This window comes from Equus quagga, chromosome 1, assembly GCF_021613505.1.
Source record: "Equus quagga isolate Etosha38 chromosome 1, UCLA_HA_Equagga_1.0, whole genome shotgun sequence".
Lineage (NCBI taxonomy): Eukaryota > Metazoa > Chordata > Mammalia > Perissodactyla > Equidae > Equus > Equus quagga.
The window spans coordinates 149991646-150008994 of record NC_060267.1 but is presented as its reverse complement, the minus strand read 5'-3'; the positions used below and the strand labels follow the sequence as shown (position 1 = coordinate 150008994).

The 17349-nt window shown below is 37.3% G+C and overlaps 1 protein-coding gene across 4 annotated transcripts in view; it reads left to right on the top strand.

Annotated features, from left to right (window-relative positions):
• FBXL2 (F-box and leucine rich repeat protein 2) overlaps positions 1 to 17349 on the top strand; it is a 123399-nt gene that overhangs the window by 16975 nt on the left and 89075 nt on the right. For all 4 annotated transcript variants that reach the window (XR_006887444.1, XR_006887445.1, XM_046652804.1 and 1 more), the window contains exon 2: positions 4874 to 4935. Coding sequence is in view for 2 of the 4 variants with exons in the window: in XM_046652804.1 (XP_046508760.1) it covers positions 4874 to 4935 (62 nt within the window). In the remaining 2 variants the exon portion in view is untranslated. The remainder of the gene's footprint in view (positions 1 to 4873; positions 4936 to 17349) is intronic.

The following is a 17349-nucleotide window of genomic DNA, read 5'->3' as shown; positions in this document are numbered from 1 at the left end:
GTTTTTCATTTAATTCTACAGTTTCCTTGTTGACTTTCTGTCTAGATGATCTGTCCATTGGTGTTAGTAGGGTGTTGAGGTCCCCTACTATTATTGTATTGTTGTTGATATCTCCTTTTAGTTTTGTTAATAGTTGCTTTACGTACTTTGGTGCTCCTGTGTTGGGTGCATATATATTTATAAGTGTTATGTCTTCTTGGTAAAGAGTCCCTTTTATCATTGTAAACTGCCCCTCTTTGTCTCTCTTTACCTGTTTTGTGTTGAAGTCTACCTTGTCTGATATAAGTATGGTGACACCTGCTTTCTTATGTTCATTATTTGCTTGGAGTATCATCTTCCATCCCTTCACTCTGAGTCTGTGTTTATCTTTGGGGCTGAGGTATGTTTCCTGGAGGCAGCATATTGTTGGGTCTTGTTCTTTAATCCATCCTGCCACTCTGTGTCTTTTGATTGGAGAGTTCAATCCATTTACATTTAGAATGACCATTGAAATGTGGGGGCCTAGTGCTGCCATTTTATCGCTTGTTTTCTGGTTCTCCTGCATTTCCTTTGTTTCTCATCCCATGATTTTTGGCCTACCAATTCAGGTAGGTGGTTTTCTATATTGGCTTTCTTCTTATTTGTAATTTGTGTCTCTATTCTTGTTATTTGTTTAGTGGTTACCATGTGGTTTGTATAAAACATCTCATAGATAGTCCATTTTCTGATAGCCTATTATTTCCTTAGATTAAGCCATTCCATCCCTCTCCTCTTCCCCTTCTAGATTGTTATTGTCAGATCTTTTTTTTCTTCCTTCTTGTGTTGTGAGTTTGTGGTTAAAATGACAAGATTATATTTATTCTTGATGTTTCCCTTCCTTTTATCTTGAATGTTATACTTAGCATTTGCTAAACTGTTCTGATGGAGAGCTATAATTTTCTGATTTTGTCTTTCTACTTATCTCCTTTGCTCTGGGTTTTGTATCCCCTTTCCTTTTTTTTTTTTTTTTTTTTAAGGTATGAGGGCTAATCTTCCTCTTTTTGCTTGAGGAAGATTGTCCCTGAGCTAACATCTGTCCCAGTCTTCCTCTATTTTGTATGTGGGATACTGCCACAGCATGGCTTGATGAGTGATGTGTAGGTCCATGCCCAAGTTCGAACATGTGAACCCTGGGCCGCCAAATTGGAGCACATGAACCTAACCACTGTGCTATGGGGCCGGCCCGTGTTTTTATTTATTTTTTATTTTTTTAAATTTGAATTCATAATAGTTTACATTGTTGTGAAATTTCAGTTGTACATTATTTCTTGTCTGTCACCACGTAAGTGCTCCCCTTCACCCTCTGCCCACCTCCCCCTCCCTTTCCCCTGGTAACCACTGAACTATTTTCTTTGTCCATGTGTTTGTTTATATTCCACATATGAGTGAAATCATCTGGTGTTTGTCTTTCTCAGTCTGGCTTATTTCACTTAGCATAATTCCCTCCAGGTCCATCCATGTTGTTGCAAATGGGATGATTTTGCCCTCTTTTATGGCTGAGTAGTATTCTGCATATATATACCACATCTTCTTTATCCAGTCCTCAGTCGATGGACACTTGGATTGTTTCCATGTCTTGGCTATTGTGAATAGTGCCGCGATGAGCATCGGGGTACATATATTACTTGAGATTGTTGATTTCAAATTGTTTGGGTAGATACCTAGTAGTGGGATAGCTGGGTCATATGGTAGTTCTATTTTTAGTTTTTTGAGGAATCTCCATACTGTTTTCTATAGTGGCTGCACCAGTTAGCATTCCCACCAGCAGTGTATGAGGACTTCCTTTTCTTCACACCTTCTCCAACACTTGTTCTTTTTAGCCTTAGTGATTATAGCCATTTTAACAGGCATAAAGTGGTATCTTAGTGTAGTTTTGATTTACATTTCCCTGATGATTTGTGACATTGAACATCTTTTCATGTGTTTATTGGCCATCTGTATATCTTCTTTGGAAATATTCATATCCTCTGCCCATTTTTTGAGTGGGCTGTTTGTTTTTTTGTTCTTCAGTTGTGTGAGTTCCTTATGTATCATGGAGATTAACCCCTTATCAGATATATGATTTGCAAATATTTCTCCCAATTGATGGGTTGTCTTTTTGTTTTGATCCCAGTTTCTTTTGCCTTGCAGAAGCTCTTTAGTCTGATGAACTCCCTCTTGTTTATTTATTTTTTTGTTTCCTTGCCTGAGAAGACACAGTCTTCAAAAAGATCCTTTTAAGTTCGATGTCAAAGAGTATACTACCTATATTATCTTCTAGGAGTTTTATGGGTTCAGGACTTATCTTCAAGTCTGATCCGTTTTGAGTTTACTTTTGCGTATGGCATGAGTTAATGGTCTACTTTCATTCTTTTGTATGTGGCTGTCCAGTTTTCCCAACACCATTTATTGAAGAGACTATCTTTTCTCCATTGTATCTTCTTGGCACCTTTGTTGAAGATTAGCTCCCATGTATGTGTGGTTTTATTTCTGGGCTTTCAGTTCTGTTCCATTGATCTCTGTTTGTAACAGTACCATGCTGTTTTGATCACTATGGCTTTGTAGTACGTTTTGAAGTCAGGGATTGAGATGCCTCCAGCTTTTTTCTTTTTTCTCAGGATTGCTTTAGCAATTCAGCGTCTTCCATTACCCCATATGAATTTTAGGATTCTTTGTTCTGTTTCCAGGAATAATGTCATTGGGATTCTGATTGAGATTGCATTGAATCTGTAGATTGCTTTGGGTAGTATGGACATTTTAACTTTGTTTATTCTTCCAATCCATGTGCATGGAATCTCTTTCCATCTCTTCATATCATTATCTATTTCTTTCAATAATGTCTTATAGTTTCCATTGTATAAGTCTGTCACCTCCCTAGTTAAATTTATTCCTAGGTACTTTATTCTTTTTGTTGCAATTGTAAATGGAACTGTATTCTTGAGTTCTCTTTCTGTAAGTTTGTTATTAGAGTACGGAAATGCAACTGATTTTTGTAAGTTGATATTATACCTCACAACTTTACTGTAGTTGTTAATTATTTCTAATAGTTTTCCAATGGATTCTTTAAGGTTTTCTATATATAAGATCATGTCGTCTGCAAACAGTGAGAATTTCACTTGCTCATTCCCTATTTGGATTACTTTTATTCCTTTCTCTTGCCTAATTGCTCTGGCCAGAACCTCCAGTACTGTGTTGAATAAGAGTGGTGATAGTGGGCATCCTTGTCTTGTTCCTGTTCTCAGAGGGATGGCGTTCAGTTTTTGCCCATTGAGTATGATGTTGGCTGTGGGTTTGTCATATATGGCCTTTATTATGTTGAGGTACTTTCCTTCTATCCCCATTTTGTTAGCAGTTTTTTGTCATAAATGGATGTTGGATCTTGTCAAATGTTTTCTCTGCATCTATTGAGGTGATCATGTGGTTTTTATTCCTCATTTTGTGAATGTGTTGTATCACATTGATTGATTTGCAGATGTTGAACCATCCCTGTGGTTCCCACTTAATCATGATGTATCTTTTTGCCCATTTTTTAACTGGTTTATCTTTTTATTGCTGAATTTTGAGAGTTCTTTATATATTGTGGATACAATTCCCTCATCAGATATGTGATTTGCAAATATTTTCTCCTATTTTGTGGGTTTTCTTTTCACTTTCTTGATGATGTTCTTTGAAGCACAAAGGTTTTTAATTTTGATGGTCTATTTATTTTTTTCTTCGCTTGCTTGTAATTTTGATGTCATATCTAAGAAACTGTTACATACGTAATCTAAGGTCACCAAGATTTATGCTTATGTTTTCTTTTAAGGGTTGTAGTTTTAACTCATATTTATTTAGGTCTTTGATTCATTTTGAGTTAATTTTTTTAATATGCTACAAGGTAGGGGTCCAGCTTTATTGTTTTGCATGTAAACATCCAGTTGCCCTGGCACCATTTGTTGAAAAGTCTTCTTTCCCCCACTGCATTATCTTGGAGCCCTTGTCAAAAATTAGTTGCCTATAAATATAAGGATTTATTTCTGGACTCTCAGTTCTACTCCATTGATCTATGTATCTCTCCTTATGCCAGTTCCACAGTGTTTCAATTGCTGTAGCTTTATAGTAATTTTTGAAATCAGGAAATATGAGTTTTCTAGCTTTGTTTTCCTTTTCAAGATTTTTTTGGCTATTCTGGGTCCCTTGCATTTCCATATGAATTTTAGAATCAGCTTTTAAATTTTTTCAAAAAAGGCAGCTGGAATTTTGATAGAGATTTCACTAAATCTGCGGATAAGTTTGAGAAGTGTTGCTAACTTAACACTGTTAAATCTTCCAATTCATGAATATGGAATGTGTTTCAGTTTATTTGTCATCTTTAATTTCTCTCAACAATGTTTTGTATGTTTTCAATATATAAGTCTTGCACTTATTTAACTAAATTTATTCCTAAGTATTTTATTCTTTTTGATGCTAAGTATGTTGTACATTTGCATATTGTATCCTGCAACCTTGCTGAACTCCTTGATTAGTTCTAATAGAGTTTTTGTGGATTTCTTAGAATTTTCTACATACAAGATAATGTCATCTGTGACTAGAGGTTGTTTTATTTCTTCCCTTCCAATCAGGATGCCTTTTATTTATTTTTCTTGCCTAATAGCCTTGACCAGAGCCACTAATACAATGTAGTATAGAAATGGCTGCCTGTTGCTGTTTTTATGAAATGGTGATAGGGGATAAACTGTTTTTATATCCATCAATATTGAAGTGTGGTGGCTTCATGAAATTAGTATCATCATATTTGTAGGACAGTGGTTGGGGCTGTTCTGATCTGAAAAATACATAACTTTTTTTTTTAATTGATTGAGGAACACTTTAACAATTTCTCTTTCTTTCCTTTTAGGTTTTCTCAAATAATGATGAAGGTCTTATTAACAAAAAGCTACCCAAAGAACTTCTCTTAAGGTAAGTATAGATAAACTTCACATAATTCAGATTTGATTCAGTCATCAAGTTCCAAGACAATCTTCTTTCACTCTGTGAGTCCGTAGCATAGAAAAACAGACAGAATTAGCCTAACTGACTTTTTGTTTTTGTTTTATAGAATGCTGTTCAGCTTGTTGTTAAATTTTACTTGGTCTAATCCAGAGTGTACTAAGTATGTACATAGCATTGGTCTGGATTCTTTTTGTAATGTGGTAAGTATTGTAATAATCTTCAGTAGGTGCCATTGTTTTGGTAGCCGTAAATAATCTCAATGTAGTCAATAACATGAGGAGAGATTGTTGTTAAGATTGTGAGCTCCTGAAATCATAGACATTTAGATGTTTTCTGATAAGTCAGTTTTAACATAAGTACAGTTATATGTTCTTACTGAGCATTTAAAATGCTATCAGCCCAAATATTGATATGTTTTTATCCATTTTATGAGAATTATGTGCTAAGAGACAGTGAATACTATAAAGGCTTTCTGTCCTTTACTTTTGGTATCACTGAGTATACAGTAAATGGTATTTTGCTTGTCATTTTACCAAGTAAAGCTATCAAGCAGCATTTGTTGACCTTGAGGCACTGTAGTTTTCTTTAGTACTGTGCATTGTTAAAGACATCCTATTTTAGTTTTGGATGTTATTTTTTAATTGTTTACAAATAATTAATACATGTATATATGGTAATCTTTGAGCTGGCATTTCCCAAACTCTTCTCCTTTCACTGTTGTTCCACAAAACAAAATAAAACAAAAACAGGTTTTGTGATCAAAGAAGTATGGGAAACACTGGGTTAACAAAACCAGTTTGTTTACTGCATGACTTCCCGGAGCCTTAATAGGCTACTGTGCTTGGTGATGCTCCCAGATGGATAGTTGTGAAATTTCAGACTTACTGAGCATGGAATCCTTTTAATATTCCATGGAAAAAATTTTAGGAAATGCCAACATGCATTACAAGATTGACCAGATGACTCCATTTCTTAGTGGTGCTAAATTTCATTTTAGCATTTGGTGAATGGGGGTGAATTTTGTTTACATATTGGAGCTCACCACAAAGTCACTGTGTAAATGTCACAGATTAATCACCTTTGCCATCCTCATTATGTTAGACTTTTTTTCTTGAGTCAGAAACGGGGCGAGGACACTTAGCCTCTTTGTGGTTGTGATCTCATTTCAGGGGCTTCAGAGGATGTTTCATTAGTCATCAGGTGTTTGACACTGTCCTCATGAGCTCATTCTACTCAGTTAATAAAAAAGGAAAATTAACTAATGACAGTATCATATGAAAAATACAGCAATTATATTTTACTTCAATAAAACAAATATTTGTTTGGATAAGAGAGAATATTTGGTATTTTGGACCATTTTAAAGTTAAAGTGTTAACAAGGAAGGAATGATATAAACTGGCAAGGTCTTGATCAAACACCGTAAGCTGTTAGACTAAGATTGCTGGGTTAGGGTGAGCAGGCTGTTACTGTACAACTGTAGGGCACACCATCCACAACACACTACAAAGTAGATGGTGTACCCTAGAAGTGTGCGATGTTTCATTCCTGATCTGAACCATTTTTACAGCACAGACATCAAGTTGTAATATGAATATGTCGTTCTTACTATGGAGAATCATAACCAGCTTCAGGCAGACTCGTATTAGTCATTCAGCACTGGAGTGTGATTAAGGTCTACTCTTCTCATGAATACTGCTGCTGTCTGTGATGCAAGGCTGCTAACTTAATATTTTTTCCCTTTTGGTAGGGTTAGCTTTCATTCTGTACTCAGCCATGGAACAGTTTCTATCTATTGACAAAAGAGGAGGGGATTTATGTCACTTCATGTGCTAGTGTGATTTCTGAACTCCGTTTTAGAAACTTTAATTCTTTTAAAGATCCGTGTTGGACCCAGCTGTTAAGAATCCTGGAGTTACAGTTTTTGAATCACGCCATAAGGCTCATACATAGATCGTTTTTCAAAAAGAATTGCCATTTGAGAGCAAATGTTCATACGTGTCTATTCATAGATTTGCATTCCCACTTCTCTTCTTATTTTGGAGTCTGTAAGGAGAATTTAAATTCTGAAGTACTTCTACAGATCTTCTCTGACTGTGAGTCTCAAAATTAACTCTAGGTAACCATGATTTTGTTGGCCTTTAAGTCTTTTCTACCATTTTACTCTCAGGCTTTCTTTTCTCAGTAATAATAGCTGTCCCCTCTTCTAGCCACCCTTTCTAAGCAAAATTTTGAAGAAGGGTTTGAACCAGGTTACCGAAACAGCCATCTTCATCATCAGTTAATTCCACAGCAAAGTGAGTGAGTGCAACAAAGTCCCCGCCTCATGGAACTTAAGTGTTGATTATTTTGCTCAGTTAAACGATGTCTTCGTACCTTCAGTCTGTCCTAGACTTACATTTTTACTTCATATTGTAGACTTCTTTGTGACAGTGCGAACTGTAGTTCGTATTCCTGTTGAATTCCTGTTCACTGCCAGTCTTACTTCGATAGATATGAGTTCTTTGAGTTTATAATAATCTCATTTGCTTGCAGCCGAGGTAATTTTCTCTTCTGAAATTTTTGAGTGTGTCAGCCACCCTCGTAAATTCTCTGCCAGCTTCCATTACTGGTCACGTCAAGTGAAGACTCAGCTTCCTCTTTGGAACTGTTAACAAGCATAACCTGGAATTATGTGCTTCTTTTCATCTCTTTGTATCACTTTGAATTCACTCAGAAAAATCTGTGAGGTTTTTTTCCCTTCTGCTCATCTTATTGCCTGTTTTAAGACCAGCCGATATTCAGAGATTCCTTCTACCACCCAATTTTAGTTTAACAAGTTTTTGCAATTTTGCTTTTTCTGCTCAGCCTTCTCTCGTAGGTTAAAGGTGCTTAAGTTCTCCCTCTCTACCCTTCACTCTCACACAGTTCAACAAACAGCTTGTAATTTTCCTCTTCCTGGGGAGGCAGTTATATAATGTTTATAACAATGGGAATGTTTAATTGGTTGTAATCTATATATCTATTAGTGAGCTGGTTGTCCTTACATATATTTGTCCTCATTGTTATTATCTATATATTATTTTTAGAGCCAGACTTCATTGAGATTTCAACTCTCCCTGTTTATTAGTTGTGTGACCTTAAAGTGACTTAACTCTCTGTGCCATAATTTCCCATATCTGTAAAAAGGGAGTAGTAATACTTGTACCTTATGGAGTTGTTGCTAGCTCTTAGAGTACCTGGCATTTAATAAATGTTAGCTCTTATTGTTATTAATATCAATTTTGGATTCCTGAATACTTACTAAATGGTGTTTGACAGTGCAGTCAGTTTTAGTGCAAATAACTGACAAAAGCAAGCTGTCCTGATATGAATCTTAACGTATGCTGCTGCTAACAATATCTCAGTAAAGAACCTGATTATTAAGTAAGTTAATGTAGCCCAATGCTTCATTTCATCAACCTGGACTAATTCAATCTCAATGGAAATTGCATACTACTATCTGATAATAAATGGACAACTACTAGGACCTAAGCAGGTTAATGGTGGTGTTAAGAAAACTGATAATTATTTTGTATTATAAAAAAGGCAGTCTCTTGGAAGGAACCATTCCTCTTTTTAGAAAAGAAGTCTTGTCTGAATCGAATATTGGCTTCACACTTAGATTATACATTTTAATATTAATTTGTTTGACCTTAAGTTTTTACTTCTGTTATGGTTGCTTTCATATGTTAATGATGAAATGAAAACTACTTCACAGGAGACAGGGAGTGCTACATGCAGTAAATATTTTAAAACATTCTGAGAAGACAAAGCTGTTGTTAGTAATAGATAATAATGAAAGAAACCTCTTATTAGACATTTTTAAAAACTTAAATCACCATTATTTATGTCATTTTCTTTCCTCTTAAAGTTAGTACTAATACATGACAAAATTAAGTACTGATAGTGTTTGTTGGCTTGATGAAGGGTTTGCCCCAAACAGGAGAGCTAAGCCTAATAATTCTGGGCAAATGAAATCGACTACACAATTACATAATTTGGCAATTTTACTAGTTTACTAGGGAAAATTATAAAATGACTAGCACATAGATTTTCAAATTTTGCTTTTTCTAAAATTTGTAAGCCAATTCCATGAGTGAAAGTAATTGTGGTTTTTGTTGCAATCACTAAGTTACAGCCCAGTGCTTCTGTGTAGTTTGGGACCGTGGGGAGCAGTGCAGTAAAGGGCTCATCCCTGTTTTGGGCATCATTAAGTGGGTATTGCTGTCTGCTGGTGGGTTTCAGCACTCCATGGACTTTTTCAAGGACTGGTGCCTCCACCTCCTGCTGTCTGTGATGCCTTATATATATTCCAAGGCAGCCTAACAGGTAAGATGCTATTTTGGGGGTACTGTAAATTCAAGTTTAAGCATCTATACAGATTTGTCTTTTTTGTTAAAGATTTTTTGTTGGGGTTTGTTCATTTTTATTGTTGATTTTTTTACTTTGCATGAAGCAATATAGGACTGAATTAATGTGTTGAAACTGAATGCAAAAGCTTACAGGTCCTTCCTTTTCGTTACCTGTGTATACTATTACATACTATTTTAGGGTCGGCATCTGAGTCTAAAGCATGGCAGAAGCAAATTTCCGTTAGTCCAGAGTGAGGTTATGCTTATACATTAAAACTCTGATGATGCCTGTGGGTTTTTGTCTACATTGAGACAGGATGAAACACCGGAAAAGCTCCACTGATAGGAAGGATAGAACTATACATTCTGCTCCAGAGCTTTAGCCCTGGAAAGTTATGGGAGAGACTTGCAATTTAAAAACTGTGAATTCAGTAATTACAACAGAGAAGACTGGTAAATTTGACTCTGTGAATAGTAAAATATGACAAAATATACCAAACTAAAGATAAATAGCACATTTGTAGGTGAAATAATTAGAATACGCATTATAAGCAAGGGCTATATTCTTCAATACACAAAGAAAAAAAAATCTTAAAAGTTATTAACCATAAGGTAGATTAACTCTATTAGAAATATAGTTTGAAGAGGATATGAACAAAGGAAGAAATACAAAAGGCCAATAAATGTATAAAAAGATGCTCAATCAGGCCAATATTTAAATACAAATCAAAATAATTAGATATTACCTATCTGACTGGGCAAAACACAAAAGTTTGATAATACTAGGTTTTGGCAAGAAGGTAGGAGACAGACAGTCTAAGATACTTTAGAGGTGGGAATATAAACTGCTGTAGCCATTCTTTGGGGCCAATGGGGAAGATTTTTCAAAATGCTAAATATACGTATTCACAAATTTCATTTGTAGGAACTTAGTAGCAGATATATTTGCAAAGATAAATATACAAGGATGATTACTGCAGCTTTTTTTACTGTAGTTAAATTGGATTACTCGTAATTCTTGGTTAATGATACACTTCTTTACTGATCCATGCATTGCCCTTTCCCCTTCCCCACCATCAACTTAATATTCTCAAGAACTTTGTATCTATGATTCCTTTCTTAAAAAAAATTTTTATATTAAATATATTTGACTAAACCATACAATGTTCACTTTTGCTTGTTTTTATCAACTTTGTAAAAAAAAAAGTATATCCTATCTTCTGAGACATGGTTTTCACTCAAAATTATGTTACAAGAGTGATCCATGTTGCTCTGGTTGCCTGTTACTCATTCATTTTTACTGCTGTATAATGTTCTATCATGTGAATATACCAAAAGTCACTTACTGATTCTTCTTTTGATGAGTACTTGGGTTTCCAGTGTTTTGTTAATAAAAGCAGTGCTGCTGACAACATCCTTGTAAATGTCTCCTGGTACAAATACACAAAAGTTCCTTGGGGCCCGTCCCATGGTCAACTGGTTAAGTTTGCATGCTCCGCTTCGGTGGCCCAGGGTTTCTCTGGTACAGATCCTGGGCACGGACATGTCACCGCTAGTCAAGCCACGCTGAGGTGGCATCCCACATAGCACAACCAGAAGGATCTACAAGTAGATGTACAACTATGTACTGAGGGGGCTTTGGGAAAAAGAAGAAAAAAAAAGTTCCTCTAGGAGTGGAATTACTGGAGATCATAGGCTCTACAAATATTTAACTTTATATAGTGATATTATATTGTTTTTCCAAAGGGGTCTTATCAGTTTACATTCATACAAACAATGGATTAGAGACTCAGTTGAGTTGGGTTTATCAATTTTTCCTGATTCATTTGTTGAATGGTTCTTCTCTTCCTCCAAAGAAATGCCATATCATCTCTGTAATATATTCTGTTCTTTATTCTGTTCCGTCAGTTTATTTTCTATGTGCTAATACCACACAGAAGGCATCTCTATTTTCTTTTCTTTTTCATGAGGAAGATTGACCCTGAGCTAACATCTGTTGCCAATCTTCCTCTTTTTTTTTCCTCCTCAAAGCCCCAGTACATAGTTGTATATTCTAGTTGTAAATCATCCTTGTTCTTCTATGTGGGATGCCGCTACAGCACGGCTTGATGAGTGGTGTATAGGTCTGTGCCCAGGATCCGAACTAGCAAACTCCAGGCTGCTGAAGTGGTGCGTGCAAACTTAACCGCTTGACCATGGGGCAAACCACCAGAAGGCATGTCTGTTTTTGAGTGATCAGGGTCTATAAGTTTATTTCTCATACTGTATTTATCTGATTTGGGAATTAATACAAGCCTTTGAATTGAATTGTGGAGTATTCAGTCTTTTCCTGTTCTTTGGAAGAGTCTGTATGTCTTAGTTTAACTGTTCCTTGAAAGTCTGATAGAACTGAAAAATTGTCTGAGCCTAGAATTTTCTTTGTAGGAAAAATTTTAAGTACTTTAATTTGTTTGATATGTAGAGGGCTTTTCAAGCTTTCTGCTATTATTGTATTGCTATTTCTCCCTTCAGGTTTGTTACTTGCTTTATATATTTAGGTGCTGCTATGCTGAGTGCATAAATATTTACAAATGTCATATCCTCTTGTAGGATTGACCCCTTTATCATTGTGTGATGGCCTTCTCTGTCTCTTATTACAGTTGTCTTAAAGTCTATTTTGTCTGATGTGAGTATAGCTACCCTAGCTTTCCTTTGTTTTTCATTTGCATGGAATATCTTTTTCCATCCTTTCACTACCAGTCTGTGTGTCCTTAATTTGAAATGAACCTCTTGTAGGCAGCGTGTAGGTGGGTCCTTTTTTTAAAAAAAAAAATCCATATAGCCACTCTATGTCTTTTGACTGGAGAATTTAGTCCATTTACATTTAAAGTAATTATTGATAGATATCTACTTATTGCCATTATGTTAATTGTTTTCTGGCTGTTTTGTAGTTTCTCTGTCCTGTCTTCTCTTGCTCTCTTTCTTTGTAAATTGGTGATATTTTGTAGTGGTATACTTAGATTCGTTTCTATTTTTTGTGTATGTACTATAGGTTTTTGCTTTATGGTTACCATGAGGCTTACATAAAACAACATGTATTTATAACAGTCTATTTTAAGTTGCCAAACTTCTTGAGTTTGAATTCATTCTAAACCTCTGCATTTTTACTCCCCCTCACGATTTATCTTTTTGATGTCACAATTTACATCTTTTTATCTTTTGTATCCATAACATATTATTGTAGTTATAGTTATTTTTACAACTTTTGTCTTTTAACCTTCATACTAGCTTTATAAGTGGTTAACCCATCACCTTGGCAATATTAGGTTATCCAGAATTTTACTATATATTTACCTTTACTAGTGAGATTTATATGGTCATGTGTTTTCCTGTTACTAATTTGTACCCTTTAGTTTCAGATTAAAGAAGTCCCTTTAACATTTCGTATAAGGCTGGTCTAGTGGTGATGAACTCCTATAGCTTTTGCTTGTCTGAAAAATTCTTTCTCTCTCCTTCAGTTCTGAATGACACCTTTCTTGGTAGAATATTCTTGGTTGGAAATTTATTTCTTTAAGGACTTTGAATATATCATGCCACTCCCTTCTGGCTTGCAAAATTTCTGCTGAAAAATCTGCTGATAGTCTTTTGGAGGTTCCCTTGTACATAACAGTTGTTTTTCTTTTGCTGCTTTTAAGATTCTCTCCTTGTCTTTCACTTTTGACATTTTAGTTATAATGTGCCTTTTTGGCTTCCTCTTATTTGGAACTCTCTGGGCTTCCTGGATCTGGATGTCTGTTTCCTTCCCCAGGTTACAGAAGTTTTTAGCCATTATTTCTATAAATAAGCTTTCTGACCCTTTCTTCTTCTCTTTTCCTTCTGAGGTCTCTATAATGCGAATCTTGGTCCTCTTGATGTCCTGTAAGTCCCTTAAGCTATCTTCACTTTTTTTCATTTTTTTTCTTTTTGTTGCTCTTATTGGATGAGATCCACTGCCCTGTGTTTGATTTCACTGATCCTTTCTTCTGCTTCATCTAGTCTACTGTTTAACCCCTCTTGTGTATTTTTTAGTTCACTTATTATATTCGTTAGTTCTGTGATTTCTGTGTGATACTTTCGTATTTTTTTCTCTCTTTGTTGAAGTTCTCACTGTGTTCATCCATGCTTCTCCTGATCTTGGTGAACATCTTTATGACCGTTATTTTGAACTCTTTATCAGGTAAATCACTTATCTCTGTTTTGTTGAGTTTTTTTTCCCTGATCTTTTAGCTTGTTTTGTTTGGAACATATCCCTTTGTTTCTTCATTTTGCTTGACTCTATTTCTTGATTTCTATGCATTAGATAAACAGCAGCCTCCACCAGTCTTGAAGGAGTGGCCTTATTTAGGAGTTGGCCTTATTGTTCAACCCTGCCCCAGCTCTTGGTTGTCTCTCAAATCTTTATGATTGTCTAAGCAGCCTATTTTATTTTTAGTGGCTCCTAGTAATTAAGGGTGTGCCAAGACCTGTTAATGTCCCAAAGGGGAGAAACTCAGGAAATACCTAGATTCAGGCTGATTGGAAGCCAGACCCTCAGGCAGCAGCTTTTAAAGTATGCAAATATGTAAATTCCTGTGAGACTGCAAGCGTTAAGTCCTGCTGGCCACCAGAGCCAGGTAATCTAGAGGTGTCCCCTGGGCAGCAGCCACAGAAATTGGGGCACCAGGTACATGTATAAGCTTCTTTCTGGGAGATACCAGCAACCTGGAGTGAGGTAGGGGGAAGGCACAAAGATGGCGTCCCCAGAGAACAACTTAGTAGGTCCCTAGATATGTGCCAAAGTAGAATCCTACTCCTCAGGCTGAAGTTCCAGGACAAGCAGACAGGCCTCTTTCACATAAAGACTGGGAGTGTGTTTCAGTCTGCTGTTTGCACCGTGTCCTGGGGTTGGTAGTTGGCTAAGAACTCTTTCTCTTCAAGCATACAGTCCCGTGGGATCCAGGAATATAAGCCCAGCTGGCCGCCAGAGCCATGCAATCAAGGAGTGTCCCCTGCATGGTAGCCATAAAATCTGGGGCACCACATGTAAAAACTGGGGCACCAGATGCATGTAAAAGCTCCCCTCCATGAGATACTAGTGCTCTGGAGCACAGCAGAGGGAGAGAGCTAAGAGAACATTTGCCCTCTGAGGTGTCCCGAGAGGGTTATAGTCTATTGTACATATACAAATGTATATTTAATTAGAAGCCTGCCTCAGGCCGCAGCCATGAAGATGAGTTAATAGGCCTTTATCACAGAAAGACTGGGCACTTCAGTCCGTTGCCTCTTAGGGTGCCCTCGAGGTGGTAGCTGGTTAACAACGCTTTCTCCATTGTTTACAATACTGTGGGACCTGCAAGTGTAAGTCCTCCCGGGCACCAGAGCCAGGTGGCTTAAAGGTGTCCCACAGGCAGCAACCACAAAAATCTGGGCATCAGACTAGGGTACAAGCCCCTTTCTGGGAGATACTGGAGAGCTGAAGTGAGGCAGAGGAAGACTTCAAAGTTGATGCCCACTGGCTGGTGTGAGGGAGAGTGCAAAGATGGCACACACTGGCCTCTGTCCATGGAGAGTATTTCCGTAGGCCCCTAGATGTGTGTTAAATTAGATGCCTGCTCCTTACACTGATGCTTTGAGATAAGCAAATAAGCGTCTTTCACAGAAAGTCTGGGCACTTTTCGGTTGGCTGCCTCTGCACTGGGGCCTGGCATGGGTGAGTCTGTGCGCCTTAGCCCTTTATGAACCATTTCTCAGTTCACTGTAGCCTTGTGGGTCTTGTGGACACAAGCCCTGTTGACTTTCAAAGCTAGATGTTTTGGAGGTTGTCTGTCAGGTGCAGGTCTTCAAAGTTTTGGTGTCTGGTGTAGGTTCAAACCCTTCGCTCCTCTGGGAGAAGTTTGGCATTTTGAGTTCTCTCCCCATTGTGAGTCACCACACCACGGGTGGGGTTTATGGTGAGGTTGTGTCTCAGCCTCTCGTATCCACTTTGATGTGGGTTTTTTCCTCATTTACGCAATGTGCAGGAGTCACTCAGCGAGTTTTGGGGTTTTTTCAGAGGAAATTGTTCCACATGCAGCTGTAGATTTGGTGTGGCTGTGGGAGGAGTTGGGTTTAGGATCTTCTTGCAGCATCATCTTGAACTGGAATCCCAAACTTGTTTTTCAAATGATTAAAACCTTTGCTGGTTTTTGACTCCTTGGCCTGTCAGCAGCCAAGAGAAGTATATTGAAGTTTCTGACTATAGTGGGTTCTTTGTCTTATCCTAGTTATAGTTCTGTCAATTGTTTATTTATGTATTTCGAGGCAGCATTACGTACAGATGCATTTTAAGTCATTGCATCCTCATGGTGAAGTGAATGTTTTATTATTATATAGCTATCATCTCTATTCTCCTTTATGTTTCTTATCTTGAAATCTTTTTTATCTGATATTAATATAGTGACACCAGCTTTCTTTTGCCTAGTATCTATTTTTCAATCCTTTTATTCTTTTTTTAAAAAAATTTCTATTATACAATTTTGTGGCAGACGTACATGATGACCTATAATGTTGATGGCACATGGTGTAATCTACAGTAAGATTAGATCAGTGCATGGGGGAGCGTGATGAGAGATGCTTATGGACCAGGCCTGAAAGTGGCATATATCGTGTTCTCACATTCACTTGAGAGTAATTCAACTACATAGCCTCACCTAACTGCAAGAGAGGCAACGGCTGCTAGCTGTTCTCCAAAATCCATGTAGTCCTATTCTTCCTGGGCGCATAGTTAGACCACATGTATGCCCAGGAAGAAGAGAAAAACATGAAATTTGGTGAGCAGCTAGCCTCTTAAGTCATAGTTTACCTTTCTCGTAACCAGAGTACCGTGTTGATGCCCCTTCTTTCCACACACAGCATACCTCATCCCCAAGAGGTAAACCGGATCCCATCCATTCACTGCATCCAGCTCGGGGATCTGTGGGTGATATGCAGTCCTCTCCGTCAGATCGGCATGTGGTGCTTCATGGTTTTGTTACCTTCTCCCAACTGCTGTCCCTCACTCCTTATTCAGGACAGGGGCAGGATAACTGCAATACAGAATAAAATTTGGAAAGGGGAGGAAAGGAAGACACACAGCAGTTACTGTTCTATAGCAATGAGGAGATTCTGCTAGGCAGGCATTGTGAAGTCCCCCTTGTCCTAGCAGTAGGGGAAGTTCCTATTCTATTTTCTGAAAGGGATTCCCTTACCATTGGTCTTGTTGACTCTTAACTTCAACCTCTGGAAGGTTCTTCCTTGCCCGTTATCTTCCCTAACTGTGTCTGAAGTGGATGTTAGGGAATATTCCTCTCCTAGGGGCTATTTTTATTTCACAGCCATTTCCCACCTGTGCAGTTTTGGAGGCCTGGGGATTAGTTTATCATCACAGCATATTTTAGGCTAGGCTTATGGATTATTTGAGAGAATTTAACAATTTGGTGGTCTTCTAATCCGTCTGATTCTAGTTAGTTCCCTGTGCCAGTAACCACACCCACAGTTCTTAGAGTACTCTCAGGCCTCCTTTATTTGATTTTTTGCTTCCTGGCTCCTATGCCTTTCTTTCTCCGTGGTGTCTATCTTGAGACATCTGAAACAGGCTTGGAATGAAAGGGGGCTACTTTGATCTGATCTTTGCTACAGGGTTTAGTTATTATGTTTAACAGAGAAGTCTGAATAATCTCTTAAGGTATTTTTAAGTCTTATTTTCTACCATATGGTTTTTAGAAATAGTTGGCTGTTCCAACTGTCTGAGGCCCTCAGTTTCTGTACTGTCTCCCCTTTTATTTCTGCTTGCAAACCACCAGTTCTTTCCTGAGTATTTTGTTTCTTGTAATGTGTTGCTCAATATAGCAAGGAGAAACCATTATTCACAAACATTTTGACACTTTCCAACTTCTTCTCTAGAGCTACATGCTTTTCTGCTCTCCATGTTATCATGGTTAGAAATATCACATAACAAATGTCTTCATCTTCCCAGCTCTGATACATGTTTGCTGT